Source organism: Cherax quadricarinatus, chromosome 26 (assembly GCF_038502225.1).
Source record: "Cherax quadricarinatus isolate ZL_2023a chromosome 26, ASM3850222v1, whole genome shotgun sequence".
NCBI classification, from domain to species: domain Eukaryota; kingdom Metazoa; phylum Arthropoda; class Malacostraca; order Decapoda; family Parastacidae; genus Cherax; species Cherax quadricarinatus.
The window spans coordinates 5,238,348-5,264,107 of record NC_091317.1 but is presented as its reverse complement, the minus strand read 5'-3'; the positions used below and the strand labels follow the sequence as shown (position 1 = coordinate 5,264,107).

The 25,760-nt window shown below is 39.7% G+C and overlaps 2 protein-coding genes across 2 annotated transcripts in view; one reads left to right on the top strand and one right to left on the bottom strand.

The window, feature by feature from the left end:
* The first annotated feature begins 3,105 nt into the window (after positions 1-3,105).
* On the top strand, positions 3,106-12,515 carry LOC128691635 (fibroin heavy chain-like). Its single transcript, XM_053780472.2, has 2 exons — positions 3,106-3,122; positions 6,241-12,515. Exons 1-2 carry the CDS (start codon positions 3,120-3,122, stop codon positions 12,508-12,510), a joined length of 6,273 nt encoding a protein of 2,090 aa, XP_053636447.2. The 5' UTR covers positions 3,106-3,119; the 3' UTR covers positions 12,511-12,515.
* A 10,553-nt stretch (positions 12,516-23,068) lies between these two features.
* The window catches only part of LOC128691634 (putative per-hexamer repeat protein 5), a 39,285-nt gene continuing 36,593 nt past the window's right edge, over positions 23,069-25,760 (bottom strand). The window contains exon 3 of the mRNA XM_053780471.2: positions 23,069-24,416. The gene's annotated coding sequence lies outside the window, so the exon portion shown is untranslated. The remainder of the gene's footprint in view (positions 24,417-25,760) is intronic.

The window sequence follows — 25,760 nt, the reverse complement described above, 5'->3', positions numbered from 1 at the left end:
ATCATGGGCTTGGCATCCCTAGTATTGAAGGTTCTCATTATCCATCTTATCATTTTCCTAGCAGATGAGGTAGATACATTGTTGTGGTCTTTGAAGGTGAGATCCTCTGACATTATCACTCCCAGGTCCTTCACATTACTCTTCCACTCTATTGTATGGCTAGAATTTGTCGTATACCCTGACACATTTTTAATTTCTTCAAGTTTTCCATATCTGAGAAGTTGAAATTTCTCCTCGATGAACTTCATATTGCTTTGAGTGGCCCATTCGAAATTTGGTTGATGTCCGCTTGGAGTCTCGCGGTGTCTTCGATGGAGGTCACTGCCATGGTGATTCGGGTGTCATCCGCAAAGGAAGACACAGAGCTATGGTTTATATCTCTGTCTATGTCAAAAATGAGGATGAGGAATAGAATGGGAGTGAGTACTGTGCCTTGTGGAACAGAGCTTTTTATCATGGCTGCCTGAGACTTTACTCTGTTTACTGTTACTCTTTGTGCTCTATTTGTCAGGAAGTTGTAAATCCATCTACCAACTTTTCCTGTTATTCCTTTATCCCGCATTTTGTGTGCTATGACACCATGGTCACATTTGTTGAAAGCTTTTGCGAAGTCTGTGTACTACATCTGTATTTTGTTTATCTTCTACAGCATCCAGGACCTTGTCATAGTGGTCCAGTAGCTGGGACAGGCAGGAGTGACCTGCTCTAAACCCGTGTTGCCCTGGGCTGTGTACTTGATGGGTATCTAGGTAGTTGGCTATCTTGCTTCATAGAACCCTCTCAAAGATTTTTATGATATGGGATGTTAGTGCTATCGGTCTGTAGTTTTTTGCAAATGCTTTACTGCCAGCTTTGTGGAGTGGGGCTATGTCTGTTGCTTTCAGTGTGTGTGGGATGACCCCTGTGTCCATGCTCCGTCTCCATAAAATGCTGAAGGCACGTGATAGGGACTTCTTGCAATTTTTGATGAACACGGAGTTCCACGAGTCTGTGCCTGGGGCAGAGTGCATGGGCATGTCATTAATTGCCTCTTCAAAATCTTGTGGAGTTAGAATAATAGCAGAGTTTTGGAATGACCAAATTTTGGGTTTCGTTCATAAAGAATTCATTTTTATTGTCGACCCTTAGAGTGGGCAGTGGATCGCTGAACACTGAGTCATACTGGGACTTTAGTATCTCACTCATTTCTTGGCTATCATCTGTGTGTGTCCCATCCCGCCTAAGCAGGGGCCCAATACTGGATGTTGTTTTTCCCTTAGATTTGGCATAAGAGAAGAAGTATTTTGGGTTTTTTCAATTTCCTTTATGGCTTTTAGTTCTTCCTGTGATTCTTGTCTCCTATAAGATTCTTTCAGCTTAAGTTCGATATTTGCAATTTCATTGACTAGTGCTTCCCTTCGTATTTCAGATCTATAGGCACGACCTATTTCCACCTGTGGATTTATCCACTGGTGACGCCGCCTCCGACTGCTTCGCCTCACATGCCTGCAGTATTTAAGCCCCTTTGCGCATATATTATATATTTATAAAGACTGTTGAACTAAACACATTGACTCCAGACAGAGGGACTGATTATTCAAACTCCTTCTCATCTTCCATGATTTACCTCTATACTGGACTGAGGAAGCCATGGTTCTCTGAACCATTTATACAACAAATGCCACATTATCTGCTCTTTGTTCCCTGCAACTTCACGCATCTTGTCTTTAATATGAAATCTTTGATTTCAGCATTCCCTCCGCATTCTTTTAAAAGTCTATTTAAACAGACATCATTTACCCTTGAAAAGGTCATATTGTAACTCTCGCAGAGATCAGTTAAGAGTCTTTCCTCTCGTCGATCGTGTTTCCCAACACTTCCGTCTATCACCCTCCTTAACCAATACAAATATGAGGGATAGACAGTCCCACTAAATTTTTTCCTCTTATGCTGATGAACAATATAACACTATGTTTCAGCGTGTCGAGCTACAACAACCGGACCTCCAGACATACACGTTAAGATGCTACAATATTTGCATCTTCCAGCGAATTGTTTTTTTCTTATACTTTTTTGACCATGTGAAATTCAAAGGTGTTTTACCCTTATAGTGGAAAACTACAGTAGTCCTGTCGTTCCAAAAACCAGGAGCTACAGGACACGATCCATTTCATTATATGTTAGGTTAGGTACGATTTGTCAGGAAACAGGACAAGTGTTTCCTGACTCGGGTCTTAGTCATATGATAATCCGCCTGTGGAGTTTTTGGTCATTTGAACGAGGCCTTCCGCTGTCTTACCGGCCCACTCCTTTAAAAATTAAGGTTATAATCAAACTGCTTTTTCAGTTTAAAACTAAAGTTCTTGCCAGTGGTATCTGCAAATTCTTAGAAAGCTTAATCAGTAAACAGTGTTTTCCCCTCATTAATTTGGTTATTGATAGTTTTGCTGTACCGTCGACCTCTCCTGCTCATAATCGATACATTCATTTGAAACGCCTTCGATAACAAACACTCGGTTACTATTTTCTTTTTCTTTAATCTAAAAATGGTTGATACTACCTGGCCTTACATATTATCTGAAACCCATTTATAATTCCTCAGAGACAGCAGTCTGTCACTTTTCCTCAAAGATTGTTTTTCCATCATCTGCAAATACCATCACTCATGGTGTGAGTATGGGCGGCTTAGATGGCAAAATACGTATAGTTTTTCTCTTCCTTTCTCCTTTTCTACATCTTTCGTCTTTTCATGTTCTTCCTAGTTATTTTTATTCTTTATGATATTAATCATAGTTTTCGTCTTTCGTTCGTATTTTTTAACACATTAAGCACCTATCAGCTAGTAAAGTCGCTTCATGAGTTACAGACCCCCAGCTAGTGAAAACTTGTGGAGGGACCCGTGTGTAAGTTGCCTAAGCTAAAACTCGACAATCTTACTGTAAATATTTACTTCAGCCGCTTCGATTAGGTAAGTATTTATGGTCACACTTGATATAGTTTTCATCGATGATCACGACTGTCTTCCCTAACAGTCCATAACAAACCATTGCAACGTGGCACTGGGAATCTCTGCTGGACAGCTTTAAATGGGACGAGCAGGTGAGTCTCCCGTACACTTCACTTCCATCACCCCAGCTATAATGGTAAGCTGCAGTCTTTGAGCGTGTGACAGAGGCAATGATTATAATAATTATAGATATAATTGCACGAATGGTACGAATGTTTTATAAAAGTTATTGTCAAATGGTATTAGTTTTACATAAGTATGTTTTCGATGGCCATTTGAAAAGAAAGAAAAATATATTAAAATTTTATTACGTTTTTTAGTTTTATTTGATAAGTAATGCTTAGTCAATAATAATCACGTGCGAAAGGGACAATTATGATTGTTCTAAGCAAAACAGAAGCTCTTCTAATGTCGTGCTTGTCTATAAGAAAAATCAACATCATTTCGTGTGGTTTGCTGCTCCATTAGTACATCCTGCATGTCATATCTTCTTAGTGTTTTTTGTGTATCATTGAAATATAATATCTTGCAGGATTTGAAAAAAAATAGAGAAAACAAAGCTATTTAATCTTGCACTGACTTTAAGTCGGTATGGGAGGATTTTATGATAGTGTGCATGACAAACCTAAGGATCCCACGTCAGCCCTAATCTCCTACTCTCTAAATTTGGAATGAGTTACTTTGGTTGTAGGATTTATGTGCTTACTTGTTGTATAGCACAAGAACAAGTTTGTTTCCTAACGTTAATATTGTTTTGTGCAGTTATGAGTACTGCTGAGTGCTCACACTTCTTAAACGTGTTATACGAACTTATCGGTGCTCATACACTCTTGAGTGTCTATACGCTCCACGGTGCTTCCCTCACACACTAAAGAGTGACAAGGAACCACGTAAAGAAGATCACACACTCTGAGTAGAAAGTCTACACAATTACTAAACATTATTAGTGGATTTGAATAAATTCAGCATATGTCCGACTACACCGAGAGTTGGCTTTATTCTCTCTATTAGGATTGAAATATTCTTGATACCAGAGTCTGATGGATTACAACCTTAATGACCTTAGAATAGTCGATTAATCTTAAATTTACCTTGGTTTATTGAGCGTTAGAAGTGGCTTAGACAGATACTTCACGAATGAAATTTCTGGGTGTAAACAGAACCTACCATGTACATTATAGTATGGTATAAACCTTGGTAATAAATACCGACAAGTTGGTTTAGAAAGACACGTAAGCAAGCAAGCAAGCAAACAAGTTCAGGTAAGATCCCAATGGGATGAGCGGGGAAGATGGGACAGATGAAGAATAGCTCTGTATAACATATTTATTAGAAAACGTTTCGGTCCTGGGACCTTGATCACTTCTAACATGTGTGATGAATGGTTTGAAAAACCGACAAGTTGAAGATTGAGACACTTATGCAGCATATGGGAATCTCTATTCAGGAAACGTTTCGCCACACAGTGGCTTCATCAGTCCAATACAAAGAGGAAGGCGTAAGGAGAGGAGGAGTAAGAGGTAATCAGTCCCTCAGCCTGGAGTCGATGTGTTCAGTCCATCAATCTTGTAGAATGTACATTCTACAAGATTGATGGACTGAACACATCGACTCCAGGCTGAGGGACTGATTACCTCATACTCCTCCTCTCCTTACGCCTTCCTCTTTGTATTGGACTAATGAAGCCACTGTGTGGCGAAACGTTTCCTGAATAAAGATTCCCATATGCTGCATAAGTGTCTCAATCTTCCACTTCTAACATACAGAGGTAGAAAGACATTACATATATAGGCGGAGAATGAGATGTGACGCACGTTATAGTATATCTGCTAATGTCTTCATTATCTTATACATCATTAGTAAGGCCTCACCTAGATTATGCAGCTCAGTTCTGGTCTCCATATTACAGAATGGACATAAATTCGTTAGAAAACATTCAGCGTAGAACGACCAAGTTAATACATAGCATTAGAAATCTTCTTTATGAAGAAAGATTGAAGACTCTTAAATTACATTCACTTGTTAGACGAAGAATGAGGGGAGACATGATCGAAATGTATAAGTGGAAGATAGGTATTAATAAAGGTGTTATAAATAAGGTCTTGAGGATATCTCTCCAAGAGAGAACCCGCAGTAATGGATTTAAATTAGACAAGTTCAGATTTAGAAAGGACATAGGAGAGTATTGGTTTGGAAATAGGGTAGTTGATGAGTGGAACAGTCTACCTAGTTGGGTTATTGAGGCTGGGACTTTGGGTAGTTTCAAATTTAGGTTGGATAAATTTATGAGGGGGAGGGGTTGGATTTGAGTGGGGCTTGCAAATGAGTTGATAGAGTTATCAGAGCTTATTTCTTGGGTAGCATTGAAAATTTGGTTGGGCAAATGTTTTGTTAGTGGGATGGATTGCAAAGGACCTGCCTAGTATGGGCCAACAGGCCTGCTGCAGTGATCCTCCTTTCTTATGTTCTTATGTTCTTATATTTCCAAACCAATACTTTCCTATGTCCTTTCTAAATCTAAACTTATCTAATTTAAATCCATTACTGCGGGTTCTCTCTTGGAGAGATATCCTCAAGACCTTGTTAATATCCCCTTTATTAATACCTATCTTCCACTTATACACTTCGATCAGGTCTCCCCTCATTCTTCGTCTAACAAGTGAATGTAACTTAAGAGTCTTCAATCTTTCTTCATAAGGAAGATTTCTAATGCTATGTATTAATTTAGTCATCCTACGCTGAATGTTTTCTAACGAATTTATGTCCATTCTGTAATATGAAGACCAGAATTGAGCTGCATAATCTAGGTGAGGCCTTACTAATGATGTATAAAGCTGCAGTATGACCTCTGGACTTCTGTTGCTTACACTTCTTGATATAAATCCCAGTAATCTATTTGCCTTATTACGTACGCTTAGGCATTGCTGTCTTGGTTTAAGGTTGCTGCTTACCATAACCCCCAAGTCCTTTTCGCAATCTGTATGGCTAAGTTCTACATTATTTAACTTATAAGTGCTAGGGTTATGGACACTTCCGAGCTTCAGAACCTTGCATTTAGCTTCAGAACCTTGCATATGATATGACTTTTTAGTTATCTGATAATGCATTTTATTAAATCCATAAATGAAAGCTCAGTTTACTCAATCCCTCGCATTAGATTTAAGACCCATTTTTTTTTTGATCAACGTTAATGTGAAGATAACACAACCGTACTGACTTGCTGTCTTTTCCCCTTGCATCTCGGCGATGATCAGCGCACGGGTGTGGTAGCTGTGGCCCTGGTTACCCTGGTGGCCCTGGCAGCCGCAAGACACCAGTTCAGAGATCCCTACTACGCAGCAAGGCACCAGACCAAGGACCATGACCACACTGTAGGTGACGCTAGCGACTGCATAAATCAACATGCAACACAGCAAGAAACCGCTAGAGAAAGAACACGACGTTTTGTATTCACATCGATGGGTTCCGAAGCTTCAGTGGGTAAAGAAGGTGGATTTCGAGAAGCATATGGTACTGGAAGTGCATCAAGTGGTGGAGGTGGAGGAAGTGGTGGAGGGGGTGGAAGCGGTAGTGGTGAAGGATCAGGACACGCTGGAGGTTTTGGTTACGGTGGTGGTTACAGTGGCGATTCAACTAGTGGTGGAGGTGGTGGTGGTGGTGGAAGCAGTGGAACTGTAGGATCAGGGTTTGGTGAAGGTTTTGGCTCTGGTGGTGGTTTCATTGGTGTTGGTGGTAGTGATGGTAGAAGCAGTGGTGGTGGTGGAGGTGATGTTGGTGGTGGTTCCAGTGGGGGAGCCGGGGATGAATTCAGCAGTGGTTCAGGTGTTGCTTCTGCATTTGATTTCGGTACTACAAATTTAGATGGGGGTTCAGGTGGTGGTGGCTCAGGTATTTTAAGTGGTTTTGGAGAAGGTGGTGGTGGTGGTAGTGTTAGTGGTAGTGGTAGTGGTGGGGGAGCCAGTGGTACATCAAGTACTGGTTCAGGTCTGGCTTCTGCCTTTGGTTACGGTAGTAACTTAATTGATTATGAAATCGGGGGTGTTAGTGGTGGCAGTGGTTCCAGAGATGGTGCCGGTGTTGAATTCAGTGGTCGTTCTGGATTTGGTTCTGGTTTTGGCTTCGGTGGAGGATCTGGTGGGGGTACTGGCGGAAGTGGTGATGGAAGTGGTACAAGTATGGGAACTGAGAATAAAGAGGGAAGTGACAGTGAAACTGGAAGTGGGTTTGGAATGGGATTTGGGAAAGGAGAGGGAAGTGGCAGTGGGATAGGAAGTGGGTTTGGAATAGAACTTGGGAAAGGAGAGGGAAGTGGCAGTGGGGTAGGAAGTGGGTTTGGAGTGGGATTTGGGAAAGGAGAGGGAAATGCCAGTGGAGTGGAAAATGGGTTTGGAATGGGAATTGGGAAAGGACAGGGAAGTAGCAGTGAAACAGAAAGTGGATTTGGAGTGGGAATTGGGAAAGAGGAGGGAAGTGACAGTGGAACAGGAAGTGGATTTGGAGTGGGAATTGGGAAAGGGGAGGGAAGAGGCAGTGGAACAGGACGTGGATTTGGAGTGGGAATTGGGAAAGGGGAAGGAAGTGGCAGTGGAACAGGACGTGGATTTGGAGTGGGAATTGGGAAAGGGGAGGGAAGTAGCATTGGAACAGGAAGTGGATTTGGAGTGGGAATTGGGAAAGGGGAGGGAAGTGGCAGTGGAACAGGAAGTAGATTTGGAGTGGGAATTGGGAAAGAGGAGGGAAGTGGCAGTGAAACAGGAAGTGGATTTGAAGTGGAAATTGGGAAAGGGGTGAGAAGTGGCAGTGGAACAGGAAGTGGATTTGGAGTGGGAATTGGGAAAGGGATGGGAAGTGGCAGTGGAACAGGAAGTGGTTTTGGAGTGGGAATTGGGAAAGGGGAGGGAAGTGACAGTGGAACAGGAAGTGGATTTGGAGCGGGAATTGAGAAAGGGGAGGGAAGAGGCAGTGGAACAGGAAGTGGATTTGGAGTGGGAATTGGGAAAGGGGAGGGAAGAGGCAGTGGAACAGGAAGTGGATTTGGAGTGGGATTTGGGAAAGGGGAGGGAAGTGGCAGTGGAACAGGAAGTGGATTTGGAATGGGAATTGGGAAAGGAGAGGGAAGTAGCAGTGGAACAGGAAGTGGATTTGGAGTGGGAATTGGAAAAAGGGTGGGAAGTGGCAGTGGAACAGGAAGAGGATTTGGAATAGAACTTGAGAAAGGAAAGGGAAGCGCCAGTGGAACAGGAAGTGAATTTGGAGTGGGAATTGAGAAAGGAGAGCGAAGTGACAGTGGAACAGGAAGTGGATTTGGAGTGGGAATTGGGAAAGGAGAGGGAAGTGATTGTGGAACAGGAAGTGGGTTCGGAGTGGGAATTGGCGAAGGTTTAGGAAGTGGCAGTGGTGTGGGAAGTGGGTTTGGAATGGGAATTGGGAAAGGAGAGGGAAGTGGAAGTGGAACAGGAAGTGGATTTGGAGTGGGAATTGGGAAAGGGAAGGGAAATGGCAGTGGCAGAGGAAGTGGGTTCGGAGTGGGAATTGGTGCTGGAATAGGAAGTGGAAGAGTTACTCCTGGTCCAAACAGACTCCAAGCCATGACAAACTCCAAGCTATTACCTCCCACGGAAAAGCCGGAGATGCCATCTATCGTTAAGCCAGTTTTGCCATCTATCGAAAAGCCAGTTTTGCCATCCATGGAAAAACCAGAAATGCCATCTATCTTTAAGCCAGTTTTGCCATCTATCCAAAAGCCAGTTTTGCCATCTATGGTAAAGCCAGAAATGCCTTCTATCGTTAAGCCAGTTTTGCCATCTATCGTTAAACCAGTTTTGCCATCGATCGAAAAGCCAGTCTTGCCATCTATGGTAAAGCCAGAAATGCCATCTATCGTTAATCCAGTTTTGCCACCTATCGTAAAGCCGCTCATGCCCCCTATCGCAATGCCAGTTATGCCACCTATCGTTAAGCCACTCATGCCTCCTATCGTAAAGCCAGTTTTACCTCCTATCGTACAACCGTCTTTGCCATTTATTGAACAGCAAAGACTGCCTCCTATCGTAAAGCCAGAAATGCCACCTGTTGTACAGCCGGCTTTGCCATCTATCATGCAGCCGGCTTTGCCATCTATCGTACAGCCAGTTTTCCCATCTATCGTAAAACCAGATATGCCACCTGTTGTACAGCCGGCTTTGCCATCTATCATGCAGCCGGCTTTGCCGTCTATCGAACAGCCAGTTTTACCATCTATCGTAAGGCCTGATTTGCCACCTGTTGTACAACCAACTTTGCCATCTATCAAACAGCCGGCTTTGCCATCTATCGTAAAGCCTCACTTGCCACCTGTTCTGCATCCGGCTTTGCCATCTATCGATCAGCCAGTTTTGCCATCTATCGTAAGGCCTGAGTTACCACCTGTTCTACAGCCTGCTTTGCCATCTATTGTACAGCCGACTTTGCCATCTGTCGTACAGCCAGTTTTGCCATCTATCGTAAGACCTGACTTGCCACCTGTTGTACAACCGGCTTTGCCATATATCGAACAGCCGGCTCTGCCATCTGTCGTAAGGCCTGATTTGCCACCTGTTGTACAACCGGCTTTGCCATATATCGAGCCGCCGGCTCTGCCATCTATCGTAAGACCTGGCTTACCGCCTGTTCTACAACCGGCTTTACCATCTATCGAACAGCCAGTTTTGCCATCTATCGTAAGGCCCGATTTGCCACCTGTTGTACAACCTACTTTGCCATCTATCGAACAGCCAGCTTTGCCATCTATCGTAAGGCCTGACTTACCGCCTGTTGTACAACCGGCTTTGCCATCTATCGAACAGCCAGTTTTGCCATCTATCGTAAGGCCTGATTTGCCACCTGTTGTACAACCGGTTTTGCCATATATCGAACAGCCGGCTCTGCCATCTATCGTAAGGCCTAACTTACCGCCTGTTCTACAACCGGCTTTGCCATCTATCGAACAGCCAGTTTTGCCATCTATCGTAAGGCCCGATTTGCCACCTGTTGTACAACCTACTTTGCCATCTATCGAGCAGCCAGCTTTGCCATCTATCGTAAGGCCTGACTTACCGCCTGTTCTACAACCGGCTTTGCCATCTATCGAACAGCCAGTTTTGCCATCTATCGTAAGGCCCGATTTGCCACCTGTTGTACAACCTACTTTGCCATCTATCGAACAGCCAGCTTTGCCATCTATCGTAAGGCCTGACTTACCGCCTGTTCTACAACCGGCTTTGCCATCTATCGAACAGCCAGTTTTGCCATCTATTGTAAGGCCCGATTTGCCACCTGTTGTACAACCTACTTTGCCATCTATCGAACAGCCAGCTTTGCCATCTATCGTAAGGCCTGACTTACCGCCTGTTCTACAACCGGCTTTGCCATCTATCGAACAGCCAGTTTTGCCATCTATCGTAAGGCCCGATTTGCCACCTGTTGTACAACCTACTTTGCCATCTATCGAACAGCCAGCTTTGCCATCTATCGTAAAGCCCGATTTGCCACCTGTTGTACAACCTACTTTGCCATCTATCGAACAGCCAGCTTTGCCATCTATCGTAAGGCCTAACTTACCGCCTGTTCTACAACCGGCTTTGCCATCTGACTATTTAGAGCCAGTGTTAGCGACTGGGGTTGCCAGAGAACACTATGTTGATGCAGCAGAAACAGAAATATGTGGCTATGGAGAAGGAAGTGACAGTGATGTGGGAAGTGGCATAAGAATAGGAACTGGCAGTGATATAGGAAGTGGCAGCGGTGTGGGAAGTGGCATAGGAATAGGAATTGGCAATGTTATGGGAAGTGGCAGGGGTAGAGGAACTGGCAGTGGTATGGGAAGTGGCAGTGGTGTGGGAAGTGGTATAAGAATAGGAACTGGCAGTGGTATGGGAAGTGGCAGTGGTATGGGAAGTGGCACAGGAATAGGAATTGGCAATGTTATGGGAAGTGGCAGGGGTAGAGGAACTGGCAGTGGTATGGGAAGTGGCAGTGGTGTGGGAAGTGGCATAGGTATAGGAACTGGCAGTGGTATGGGAAGTGGCAGTGGTGTGGGGAGTGGCATAGGAATAGGAATTGGCAATATTATGGGAAGTGTCAGGGGTAGAGGAACTGGCAGTGGTACAGGAACTGTCAGTGGTGTAGAAAATGGCAGTGGTATGGGAAGTGGCATAGGAATAGGAATTGGCAGTGGTATGGGAAGTGTCAATGGTATGGGAAGTAGCAGGGGTGTGGGAAGTGGCACAAGAGTAGGAACTGGCAGTGGAATGGGAAGTGGCAGTGGTATGGGAAGTGGCAGTGGTATGGAAAGTGGCAGTGGTATGGGAAGTGGCAGTGGTATGGGAAGTGGCAGTGGTATGGGAAGTGGCAGTGGTATGGGAAGTGGCAGTGGTATGGGAAGTGGCAGTGGTATGGGAAGTGGCAGTGGTATGGGAGGTGGCAGTGGTATGGGAAGTGGCAGTGGTGTGGATGGTGGTGATGGATCAGAAGTAGGATTTGGTGTTGGAGGATCAGGAAGAAGATTTGATGATAGAGGATCAGAAGGAGGATTTGGTGGAGGAGGATCAGGAGGAGGATTTGGCGGTGGAGGATCAGGAGGAGGATTTGGTGATAGAGGATCAGAAGGAGGATTTGGTGGTGGACGATCAGGAGGAGGATTTGGTGCTGGTGGAGAACCAGGAGGAGGAATTGGCGGTGGAGGATCAGGCGAAGGATTTGGTGATATCGGATCAGAAGTAGGATTTAGTGGTGAAGGATCAGGAAGAGGATTTGGAGATGGAGGGCCAGTAGGATTTGGAGGTGGAGGAGGATCAGGAGAAAGATTTGGGGATGAAGGAGGGTTTGGAGGAAGATTTGGAGGTGGAGGAGGATCTGGAGGAAGATTTGGAGGTGGAGGAGATTCAGGAGGATTTGGAGGTGGAGGAGGATCAGGAGGAGGATTTGGAGGAGGACCAAGAGGAGGATTTGGAGGTGGAGGAGGATCAGGAGGAGGATTTGGAAGTGGAGGAGGATCAGGAGGAGGATTTGGAGGTGGAGGAGGATCAGGAGGAGTATTTGGAGGTGGAGGAGGATCAGGAGGAGGATTTGGAGATGGAGGAGGATCACGAGGAGGATCTGGAGGTGGAGGAGGATCACGAGGAGGATTTGGAGGTGGAGGAGGATCAGGAGGAGGATTTGGGGGTGGAAGAGGATCAGGAGGAGGATTTGGAGATGGTGGAGGATCAGGAGGAGGATTTGGAGGTGGAGGAGGATCAGGAGGAGTATTTGGAGGTGGAGGAGGATCAGGAGGAGGATTTGGAGATGGAGGAGGATCACGAGGAGGATCTGGAGGTGGAGGAGGATCACGAGGAGGATTTGGAGGTGGAGGAGGATCAGGAGGAGGATTTGGAGGTGGAAGAGGATCAGGAGGAGGATTTGGAGGTGGTGGAGGATCAGGAGGAGGATATTCCAGAGAAGTTAGAAGCGACATTCAGGCAAGCCTTCCAGTATCGGCTGACCGCTCCAACAACAAGGCTACACTTTGACATAGGTAAGAGTCGAGCAAACAGATGAATTTAAAATTGTAAGATATAAATGAATTTTTCCACTTGTCATTGTTACGAAGGTGATCATCAGGGATAAACTCTATAGTGAAACTGCTTAGTAAATGTTATTTTTACACTCACACGCACACACACTCACACACTCACACACACACACACTCACACACTCACACGCACACACACTCACACACTCACACACACACACACACACACTCACACACTCACACGCACACACACGATATGGCTCTTAGCCGAGGGAGAGAGTAAGCTTTGAATGAGTTCTGGAAAACATTCTACGACAGACAACTCGCTAGACTTGAGATACAACACGACTACTGGACTTCTTACCTTGATGACTATCAGACGCCTTTACAGTCTTGTTAATCTCTTCGGAGCTCTTTACAACCTATTCCTCCTCCTCGCTACACTTTTTTATTAACACAGCCGTTTCCCACCAAGGCAGGGTGGCCCTAAAAAGAAAAAAAATCATCATTCACTCTATCACTGTCTTGCCAGAGGCATGCTTACACTACAGTTATAAAACTGTTAACACCACTCCTTCAGAGTGCAGACACTGTACTTCCCATCTCCAGGACTCAAGTCCGGTCTGCCGGTTTCCCTGAATCCCTTCATAGATGTTACTTTGCTCACACTTCAACAGCACGTCAAATATTAAAAACCACTTGTTTCCATTTGCTCCTATCTTACACGCTCACGCATGCTTGCTGGAAGTCCAAGCCCCTCGCACACAAAACCTCCTTTACCCCCTCCCTCAAACCTTCCCTAGGCCGATCCTTACCCTGCTTTCCCTCCACTACAGATTTATACACTCTCAAAGTCATTCTATTTCGTTCCACCCTCTCTACATGTCCAAACCATCTCAATAACCCTTCCTCAGCCCTGTGGATAATAGTTTTGGAAATCCCGCACATCCTCCTAATCTCCAAACTACGGATTCTCTGCATTATATTCACACCACACACACTGCCCTCAGATATGACATCTCCACTGCCTCCAGCCTTCTCCTTGTTACAACATTCACCACCCATGCCTCACACCCATACTAGAGCATTGGTATAACTAGACTCGCATACATTCCTCTCTTTGCTTTCATAGATCGAGTTCTTTGTCTTCTCAGATTCCTCGATGAACCGCTCACCTTTTTCCTCTCGTCAATTCTATGATTCCCCTTATCTTTCATAGACCCATCCGCTGACACGTCCACTCCCAAATATCTGAATACATTCACCTCCTCCATACTCTCTTCCTCCAATCTGATATCCAATCTTCCGTTACCCAAATTTTTGGTTATCCTCATCACCTTACTCTTCCCTATATTCACTTTTAATTTCCTTCTTTTACATACCCTACCAAACTCATCAATCAATCTCTGCAACTTCTCATCACTACCATTACTTATTTATTATTATTATTATTATTATTATTATTATTATTATTATTATTATTATTATTATTATTATTATTGTTACATCTGTTCAATTTAAAAATTAAATAATAATCATACTATTATTACTCAATCCTCATTATAATCAATATAATAATTATGGACATTTATTACTATAACTTTCAAAAATGATTTTCATTTCTCTCCTTAGACATAAACAAACACGAAATTCCTTCGGTGATGGCAAGCCATCATATACAGCACAGCATCTTTCATGCAACTCTACGGTTGAAATAAGCATCCTATAAGCCATCCCACCTCTGACAACAGCGTCCTTCAAGCCATCCTACGATTGACACAAGCATCCTTCACAATTTCAATCGGCAGGCACAAGCATTTTTTCAGGTCATTCTAAAATTAATGCAAGAAGCTTTCAAGATACCCTACGGCTGATGCAAGACTCCTCCAAAAAATCATGCAGCAGGCACAAGAAGCATCCTTCACATCATCCTACGGCTGATGCGAGCATTTCCCAAGCATCTTACTGCCTATCCTCTCAGGGTCCTATGTCCCTTCTCCTCTCCCCAACAGTTGGTTCCTTTCCTCATTCCAATGAATCTTATAATTGTTCAGTTTTCCTTGTCATTCATGTTCTCGTGCTTCAGTTTATATATATATATATATATATATATATATATATATATATATATATATATATATATATATATATATATATATATATATATATATATATATATGTCGTGCCGAATAGGCAGAATTTGCGATCTTGGCTTAAATAGCAACGCTCATCTTGCTATATAGGACAAGCGAAAATTTGTGTATGCAATCATTTCGCAAAAATCATTCTGAACCTAATGAAAAAAATATATTTCATTGTGTTTGTTTAGTAATAAATTATTGTACACGTATTTAAAATATATTTAGTTGGGTTAGGCTAAAATAAATTGATCTTGTTATAATAAGGTTAGGTAAGTTTTCTAAGATTCTTTTGGTGCAAAATTAAATTTTTTTACATTAACATTAATGAAAAAAAATATATCTTTAAACGTTTAAGAGAAAATTTCAGAAAGGACTTAATTTTAAATGAGTTCTTGCTAACTGACCAGTTTTACACAATCGGCACGACATATATATATATATATATATATATATATATATATATATATATATATATATATATATATATATATATATATATATATATATATATAAATATATATATATATCTATTTATATATATATATATATATATATATATATATATATATATATATATATATATATGCAAAACAACCACTCTGAAAGAATAGAGAAATTCCAAGCGCTTTCGTGACTACTCACATTATCAAGGAACTATGTATATACGTATATATATATATATATATATATATATATATATATATATATATATATATATATATATATATATATATATATATATATATATATATATATATATATATACATATATATATATGTATATATATATGTAATGTAATTCGTTGACGAACCACATGAATCCACTTATATATTTTAAATGTTAAAATATTAATAAATGTATACTTATTTATTAAAAAATGGATGCTATCATTACCCACAATCATTATCAAAGCTAATGTTTAGAAAAAAATATATTCACGTATGAACAGCTGCGACATTGAGTTTCTCTTGGCTTAGACGAAGACTTCCGTAATCTCCATTGTTGGAAAACTTTTTTTTCTTTCCAGTCATATGTATTGTTACATTAATCTTAGTGTTTGAAAGCTGAGTAAAACATGATCTCTAGGATCAGCCCTTTCAAGAAGGAAGGAGGGTGCCTTAATGTTGTTGAAGTGATCTTGATCCAGGGATCTATTACTAATCTACGATTTCTTTTTTTCAGATCTAATTACCGTACCTCCCATTGCCAGTGTGCTGTCTGACTCCTGTGAGTTTATGCTTCCTTATGAGTATAAATATGTGATGATGGTGGAGGCCGATCACGGTCCTGTGTAGTGGTTAGTTAGAATCTGTGGAGTAGTGGTTAATTAGAACCCATGTAGTGGTTAGTTAAATCTTAGGCGTAGGGTTTGTTAGACCGGGTGCTCTGATGACCGGTTTGATGCCACTGAATGGTCATTAAATAGAACTTGTGAATTGTTAGTTTCCGTGTAGTTGTTAGCACAACTTGTGATTCCATCTTAAGCATTTTGCTGCTGTAGGTGGAATGTCAGCTTGTATTGTACTATTTGGGTGTTTCCTGAAATCGAGATGATCTATCTTGTTATGCCAGACCTTTTGTCAGTTGTTTGTGAGATACTAGACTTATTCCTGGTAACTTTTCTGAGTAGGGATTAAATTTCTTTCACAGCAGTATCCAGTGTTTTTCAGATGGTTAAAGGACATAGTACAGTTACTTACTTGTCAGGAGATTCGGCAGGTCATAACAAAGGCCAGCAGCTCCGCCAGATTACCATGATTATCATCTGTAATGAGACTACCCAACATCCTGTAGATTTTTAAATATTACCATAGCCACAACTGCTACTCGATGCTTGTGTTGTTACAATGATCAACTCTCAGCCCACAGACAGTGCTAGTGACATCAACGTTAAAAAATAAGAAGGTCGACAGTTTTAGCGTTATCTTGCATAGACATAGACAGGACTCGCAGCAATGTATTTAAATTGGAAAAATTCAGATTCAGGAAGGATATAGGAAAGCACTGGTTTGGTAATAGAGTTGTGGATGAGTGGAACAAACTCCCGAGTACCGTCATAGAAGCTAAAACGTTGTCGAATCGAAGACGAAGAGAGCTGTCCCAAAGATGAGGGGGTACTTATACTTCCTCCCATGGGAGACTTAGGTCTCGAGACACTCCCCAGATAGGGAGCTAAGGCCGGGTCACCACTACTTGGAAAAGACCAGGGCCGGGAGAATACCGGCGAATAAAAAAAAAAAAAAAAAGAGAGCTGTCGTGAGATGGGAAGGAAGAAGGATAAGGAAGGATGGAAATAGCTGGAAAATGATGGGAAGGAGGGGAAGAGGAGGAATCAAGGCAAGTGGCCCAACCACTTTGGGACATGTGGTACCGAAGTACTGGAGGTGTAGATGGAGAGGCTTGAATGATGTCGTTACTTGGCTCTCTAGGAGAGGATGGCGAATTCAGCGGCAGGAGCTGAGAGTGTCAGTAGGCAGCAAGCAGGATGAGTTAGTTATTCTCTTGATCTGGTTGTCAATGCTTTGAATTTTGTTCTAGAGAGTTGTGTCACACATATGGGAGAGCTGTAGGAGAGTTTGTTGGTTTGGAGTTGGTGGATTATCTGGTTGACGGTAGGGAATGGCTTTTCGTCGGTGGTGTACGTTGCAGTGTTGTCTTGGAGATGTTTGATGAGTTCTAGGCGAATCATTGGGCTGGGGTATTGTGTCATAGTGAAGAACATGAGTCCTTTGTGTTTAGCCCATAGTGTTCCAGGTAATCGACGTGAGTGAGGTCGAGAAGGCGGTGGAGTTGAGGAAGGTGGTGTTGATGGCGGAGGTAGGGTGTTGAGTGGTGTTGAAGGTGGAATTGAAGATTCGTTGTCATCTTCAATAGACGAATAGGAAGATGTTTTTGGTGGCAAGGCTTCTGATTGGTTGGATTCAGTGAGGTGTGGTGGCGGTGGAGGCTTCTCATTGGACGTTGTTGGAGTGACGTCACTAGTTGGTGGTGGTGATGGTGCTTCTGCAGCAGAGGTGGTGATTAAGTCCTTGGTGAATTTGAGAATTTCTTCAGAAGGTGGAAATGCTGGAAATGTAAATGATGGCATGTTATTTAATGCAAATAACTCGTTGATGGTAGAGTTAAAGGATCCATGTACAGCCATGTTCTGCATGTGAGCGTATAGTAGACAATAGTGGATCTTCGTTACGTCACATGTTGGAGGAGTGATGGTGGCGGTGGTGGAGGCGGGCTGAGTAGATGCTTGAAGTAATTTTGTAGTGTCTGCTTGCAACTTTGCAATTGCGGCATACGTTGGTGTGTTGTTGGTAGATTTTTTCTTTGTTGCATCTTGTGTTTTCTTCATAATATCCTTTCTAGTAGGACATTTTGCTGGCAATGTATGGTGATCATTACTTTTGCAAAAACATTGTGTAGTTTTAAAAATAGGTTGGATAAATACATTAGTGGGTGTGGGTGGGTGTGAGTTGGACCTGACTAGCTTGTGCTACTAGGTCGGATGCCGTGCTCCTCCCTTAAGTGACGTGTCTGACCTCACTAGATCAAGGTATTGGCTTAAGCCGGTGGGAGAATTGGACCTGCCTCGAATTGGCCTGTTGCTGTGTTCCTTCTTTCTTATGTCCTTATGTTCTTTACCTTCGCTTTTTTGCGAGAGATAATCTCGGCATGCAAACGAATGGCAGTGAGCCTCCGTAAAGTGAAACTTGATCAAAATAAAACCCAGTTGGTGAAATACCATATCAGTAAAAACTTTATTTGCTACTAATGTTCTTTTACCAATAAAATTTAAAAAATATATGGACCTCCCTTTTCCCTACGAGAGTTTTGGGATGGCCTAAAGCTCATTCATTAGTGCCTTATTAGCAAATATGCACATGGAACACTTAAAGGAGAATTCTAGATCTATGATCTCATAAATAGGACAGTTGAGGTAGTGTGTGTGATATATATTAGTCATCTATTTTAGAATGTTTGACATTCAGAAGCTGTTCAAAGAAATCACCAGTATAGTAACCGTTGTGTTCTTTCTCTAGTCTCCAAATGCTCATTTTTGGAGTTCATTTCTCTTATTTAATACTGCATAAGTTTTAACTTGCATGTTCAAATAGTATTATTTCACGATAGAGTTTTAATCTATTATAAAATATTTTAGACTTCAGATGATGAATGGAATAACATTCGAAACTTTTTTGAACGCAATAATTTGATGTCATGTGAGGATGGCGTTCATATGAGCTTTGATAATTACTTTCCACAGGCAGCTTTGACATATAAGATAAACAGGCACCAGTTCTAGTTTCAGTAAGAGCTTTCAAGGTATGTGTTTCAGAGCGTGGGATGGATCATGGCGGTGAGCTAATGTTCATCATACTGGAGCAAGGTCTCAGTGCAAGGTCCAGCAAGATCTTACGGTAGTGTGTAGATTTGGGACATGACCCTCCAATAACTTCCATGTGTGCATTATCACATGTCTCTGTCTTCGCTCCAGAGAGTATATTCCATGTGGCAAGCAAGTTGACCATGGTTGTCTAAACAAGTGATCATTCCACAAATAACTTGCACTTAGGAGAGAGAAGAGATTATGACGTCATTTCGGTCCGACTTGGACCATTTACACGTCGCCGTAACCTCTCTCTTATGTGCTGGTTATTTGTGTATTGTTCCAGTCACGGTATTGTGCCTTTATGTTCTTTAAGTGATCACTCACATGTCATAGAGTCATTTACTGTCCACACTTCGAATTTCACTGCAGCTTGCCACACAAGTTTTAGTTTATTTACTGTCACTGTCAATGGTTTGAGATGCGTCAAGGTCATACGTTGTAAAACTTTTCTCAGCTACTGCTGTGCTGCTTCAGGTGTGACATGCACCTTATCTCTGCACTGTGTAGTTAGTGGCTTGCCTGACATGCACCTTCTGTCATCGTCTGTGCTAACGCAAGCGTTATTCCACAGACTAGAGTTCTATGTAGAAAAGTGAGGCGAAGGTTCTACATGTGTAAGACATGTACAATTTGCTAATTGTAGTAACTAATTGTATGAAACGATATATAAATACAACGGGAACGGTGAAATTATTGATAGAAATTAAAGCAAGTATTATTAAACTGTTAGAAATCTTTGTAACATATTGTAAAAACCATGAAATGACGAACAATATAATGAAAATCTTGCTTTTAGTGCAGAAAACAAAGTTCATTATCGACTGACATTGTCAAGAGTATTTTGAAACTGTATTGTATGTAACTAGTAAACGACGGTGCTTTCATTTCCCTTAACATCAAATATATTTTTGCTTTCAAGGCAGGTACACGGTAATAGTTGCACTTTTATCTGTTTTCAAATATTATACATACATACATTATATATATATATATATATATATATATATATATATATATATATATATATATATATATATATATATATATATATATATATATATATATATATATATATATATATATATATATATATATATATATATATATATATATATATATATATATATATATATATATACATATACATATATATATATACATATATATATATATATATATATATATATATATATATATATATATATATATATATATATATATATATATATATATATATATATATATTATATATATATTTCCTACATGAATACGCAAAATGCTGTATGGTTGATCAATCTTCTTGGAATAAGCAGCGTCAACATTGAATTTTTGGACAGCCTCGCTATCTAATACACTTTTAGACAAACAGGTTACAAGTCGAAGAGTTGAAGATTGAGACACTTATGCAGCATATGGGAATCTTTATTCAGGAAACGTTTCGCCACACAGTGGCTTCATCAGTCCAATACAAAGAGGAAGGCGTAAGGAGAGGAGGAGAATGAGGTAATCAGTCCCTCAACCTGGAGTCGATGTGTTCAGTCCATCAATCTTGTAGAATGTACAGCATAGGGCCGTAGACGTGGCTTATATACTGTAGTGAGGTGACGTGAAGCAGATGGAGGCGGGGTCATAGTGGTACCATCCACTAGTCGAAGTAGGTCTTCGTCCAAAGGTTGAACAAGTGTTGAAGAATTCTTTGTAACAAGACCCCATGATGCTGCCGTGTCTGACATTTGTGATGAATGGTTTGAAAAACCGACAAGTTGAAGATTGAGACACTTATGCAGCATATGGGAATCTTTATTCAGGAAACGTTTCGCCACACAGTGGCTTCATCAGTCCAATACAAAGAGGAAGGCGTAAGGAGAGGAGGAGAATGAGGTAATCAGTCCCTCAACCTGGAGTCGATGTGTTCAGTCCATCAATCTTGTAGAATGTACAGCATAGGGCCGTAGACGTGGCTTATATACTGTAGTGAGGTGACGTGAAGCAGATGGAGGCGGGGTCATAGTGGTACCATCCACTAGTCGAAGTAGGTCTTCGTCCAAAGGTTGAACAAGTGTTGAAGAATTCTTTGTAACAAGACCCCATGATGCTGCCGTGTCTGACAGTTGTGATGAATGGTTCAACCTTTGGACGAAGACCTACTTCGACTAGTGGATGGTACCACTATGACCCCGCCTCCATCTGCTTCACGTCACCTCACTACAGTATATAAGCCACGTCTACGGCCCTATGCTGTACATTCTACAAGATTGATGGACTGAACACATCGACTCCAGGTTGAGGGACTGATTACCTCATTCTCCTCCTCTCCTTACGCCTTCCTCTTTGTATTGGACTGATGAAGCCACTGTGTGGCGAAACGTTTCCTGAATAAAGATTCCCATATGCTGCATAAGTGTCTCAATCTTCAACTTGTCGGTTTTTCAAACCATTCATCACAAGTCGAAGAGTTGTTATGTTACCTCCGCTAATTAAAAAAAAGCCAGAACTATCTATCATTTATTCATATAAGGAATAATTTCCATTATGTTGACTTTAACAATGCTTTTCAGTTGTCAGGGTTAAGTTATTCCAGAAAGAATATTTATTTATACAAATATTATTTATTACCCTGGAAACTGCATTAAAAGAACCATTTTTTTTTGTAATTAGGACAATTCTATTTTGAATACGATATTTGATTATTTTTAACCCACAACAAGTTAAGATTTTTAGATGTTGCTTATATTTATAATTAAAACATTCGTTGAATTTAACAGTATGAAGAAGGAAGCACTGATCAAGTTACAAGTCTGCTAATTGCTACACAGGAACTAACCACTACATCATGTGTTCAAACTAACCACTACATCATGTGTTCAAACTAACCACTACATCATGTGTTCAAACTAACCACTACATCATGTGTTCAAACTAACCACATCTTGTGTTCAACCTAACCACTGCATTATGTGTTCAAACTAACCACTACATTATGTGTTCAAACTAACCACTACATTATGTGTTCAAACTAACCACTACATCATGTGTTCAAACTAACCATTACATTATGTGTTCAACCTAACCACTACATTATGTGTTCAAACTAACCACTACATTATGTGTTCAAACTAACCACTACATCATGTGTTCAAACTAACCACTACATTATGTGTTCAAACTAACCACTACATCATGTGTTCAAAGTAACCACTGCATCATGTGTTCAAACTAACCATTACATTATGTGTTCAAACTAACCATTACATTATGTGTTCAAACTAACCACTACATTATGTGTTCAAACTAACCACTACATTATGTGTTCAAACTAACCACTACATTATGAGTTCAAACTAACCACTACATTATGTGTTCAAACTAACCACTGCAGCTTAAGAATTAATAACTAAGAATTCACATTAAATGCTCAGCACTGTGATAAACGCCAAAATCAACACATCATTATTATTTACGTATTGATGGGGAAACCCTAAACCCGTAGGAGTCATGCAGCACATAGACATTGGGAAGTGATCAAGTCTGTTCGATTTTAGAAAGGAGAAGGTATCTCTACTTCCTCGGATCAGGAGCCGTTTACCAATAACAAAGCCTCTCCTTGCTGGAACGGACCGGTGCAACAGATCAAGTTATACATAACTTCTGACCTAACTCGTTCCCTTTCCCAGCAATGCTTTTAATACACACAGCAATTTCCTGCTGCTGTTAAAGTAATAATATATTTAGATAATTTAAAAAAAAACAAGAATAACCATGAGCCACAATAAAAGTCGTCTTGACCAGCAGCAGATCCGAACAGAAGCTGGTTGGTTAATGGAGTTTAAAACCTATCGACTACACAAGGGCCATTAAAGCTGCACGTAACCTGTCCACCACCAGACAAGAATATTTTAGTCCTTAAGATTAGTGTTAAACACCTCTTGGTGAACATATCTTGTTCCAGAAACTGCTGTTACCAAGACTGGATTTTTAAAGCACTTGAAGAGTTTTTAAATAAGGAGGTTTTGTTTGTGATTGATAACAATAATGTTACAACATTTTATTAATAAATATATGCATATTTTCTACTGTTGTAACACCTGATGTAGTAATAAAATGTACTAAGTACAGTCATTAGCTTGAGCTACAATTTTTTCTACATTATAAAGCACTTGACAGTGAGTATGCTTATTAAAAAATAAATGATTAATAAAATGTTGATAAAAATAATAGTCACGCCCTTAATAATGATAATCATGCAATAATAATAACATTAATAATAATAATAATAATAATAATAATAATAATAATAATAATAATAATAATAATAATAATAATAATAATAATAATAATAATAATAATAATAATAATAATAATAATAATAAAAAATCTGAGTAAATACTGTATTCATTGAATTTCTATTATTTATTTATTATAGCCTGTAGTGTACATAAAACCCATGTGGATAATTACATGAAGTCACAGTTAAACATATGATTCCGATATTATTTAATTGACTCGCTTTTAATCTTTATTGTTATATGCGTAATATGTATCAGTTCATAACTACACAGTTTTGTCAATAAATGTGTGCATATACAGTATATGAGATCATGCATTCCTTTAGAGTGGAAGCCGTTAGAAATGCGCTATACACGAAATAGTTCAAAAGCGGAAGTCGGGCCAATTCTTTTTACAATCTTCTTAAATATATACAGAACACGGTTGGAAGAAGAGAATTTAACTGACCACGGAAAATAGGCAAAAAATCGCAAGATTTAGGTACACAGGAGGAAAGAAATGATGAGAGGAGACAAGAAGAAACTTGAGGTCAGGTGGGTTGAGGATCATTGCTCGGAGGATGTTTGCTTCAGTAAATTGATAGTCTGACGGAGGTTTACAGCACTCTTAGATGTAAAATGGCTTGAAGGCTGCATCCATTAACCAGTATATCGTCTGACAGATTTTTGTCTGTCGTAGTACTGGATGACGTTTACATCGAAGATAGCATAGCGAAGGTAGAGTATAGTGTAGGTTTGCGTCAGCCGTATGAAGAAGACTTGCGTCAGTTGTAAGATGTCGTGAAGGATGTTCGCAACAACTGAAGGATGGTATCAACGAATTTTCCTTTAGACGTAATATAACGTGAAAATTCTTGATTTAACTGTAAGGTGGCTTGAAGGATGCTTGATTCATTGAAGGATTCCTGAGTCATTCGTAGGATGACTTCAAGGATGCTTGTTTCAGTAAAAGAATGACTTGAAGGATTCCTGTTTCAGTCGAAGGATGACTTCTAGGATGCTTGATTCAGTCGAAGGATCTCTTGAAGGATGCTTGATTAAGTCCAAAGATCTCTTAAAGGATGATTGAAGGATGTTCGTATTTGTTGAAGGCTATAAAAAGAAATTAAAAATATGTTTGTAAGTATGAGAGTCCGGGGAAAGTCTTCATATTACAGCTTCTCTGGCTACTATTACTTCTAATACTACTATTACTACTATGAATAAAATAATAATAATAATAATAATAATAATAATAATAATAATAATAATAATAATAATAGCTATAATAATAGTTATAATAATAATAATAACAATAATAATAACAATAACAATAATAATAACAACAATAATAATAATAATAATAATAATAATAATAATAATAATAATAATAATAATAATAATAATAATAATAATAATAATAAAATAATAATAACAACAACAGCAACAACAACAACAACAATAATAATAATAATAATAATAATATAATAATAATAATAATAATAATAATAATAATAATAATAATAATAATAATAATAATAATAATAATAATAATAAAAACATTGCATGCTCAATTTTCTCCATTTTTGTTGTTGTGATCCTGAGCTCTGGAATTTCGGCTATGAGGGAAATAGAGGCCATCAACAAATGAAAATTATTGAGCTTAGAACCATTAGCACTGAGTCAGTATCATAAACACGTATTTTACGCTGTCAATCATAGTGTGTAATATATAATGGAAAAACAATACAGAGAGTTATAATATACCTTTGCTACAAATGACAGGGAGGGAAATAATGCTTCCCAATCTGCCCCTAGAGAAGCTCCGTAGCTCAGCGGTAAAGAGGTGAACCTTCCAACTCCAGGACTACAGTTCAAGCACCCCAACCATGTTATTGTGTATTAATATATATATATATATATATATATATATATATATATATATATATATATATATATATATATATATATATATATATATATATATATATATATTATATATATATATATATATATATGTATGTCGTGCCGAATATGTAAAACTGGTCAATTAGCAAGAACTCATTTAAAATTAAGTCCTTTCTAAAATTTTCTCTTATACGTTTAAAGATATATTTTTTTCATTAATGTTAATGTAAAAATTTATAATTTTGCACTAAAAGAATCTTAGAAAACTTACCTAACCTTATTATAACAAGAGTAATTTATTTTAGCCTAACCCAACTAAATATATTTTAGATTTGTTTACAATAATTTAATACTAAACAAACACAATGAAATATATTTTATTCGGTAGGTTAAGAATGATTTTGGCGAAATTATTCCATACACAAATTTTCGCTTGTCCTATATGGCAAGATGAGTGTTCCTATTTAAGCCAAGATTGCAAGTTCTGCCTATTCGGCACGACATATAGATATATATATATATATATATATATATATATATATATATATA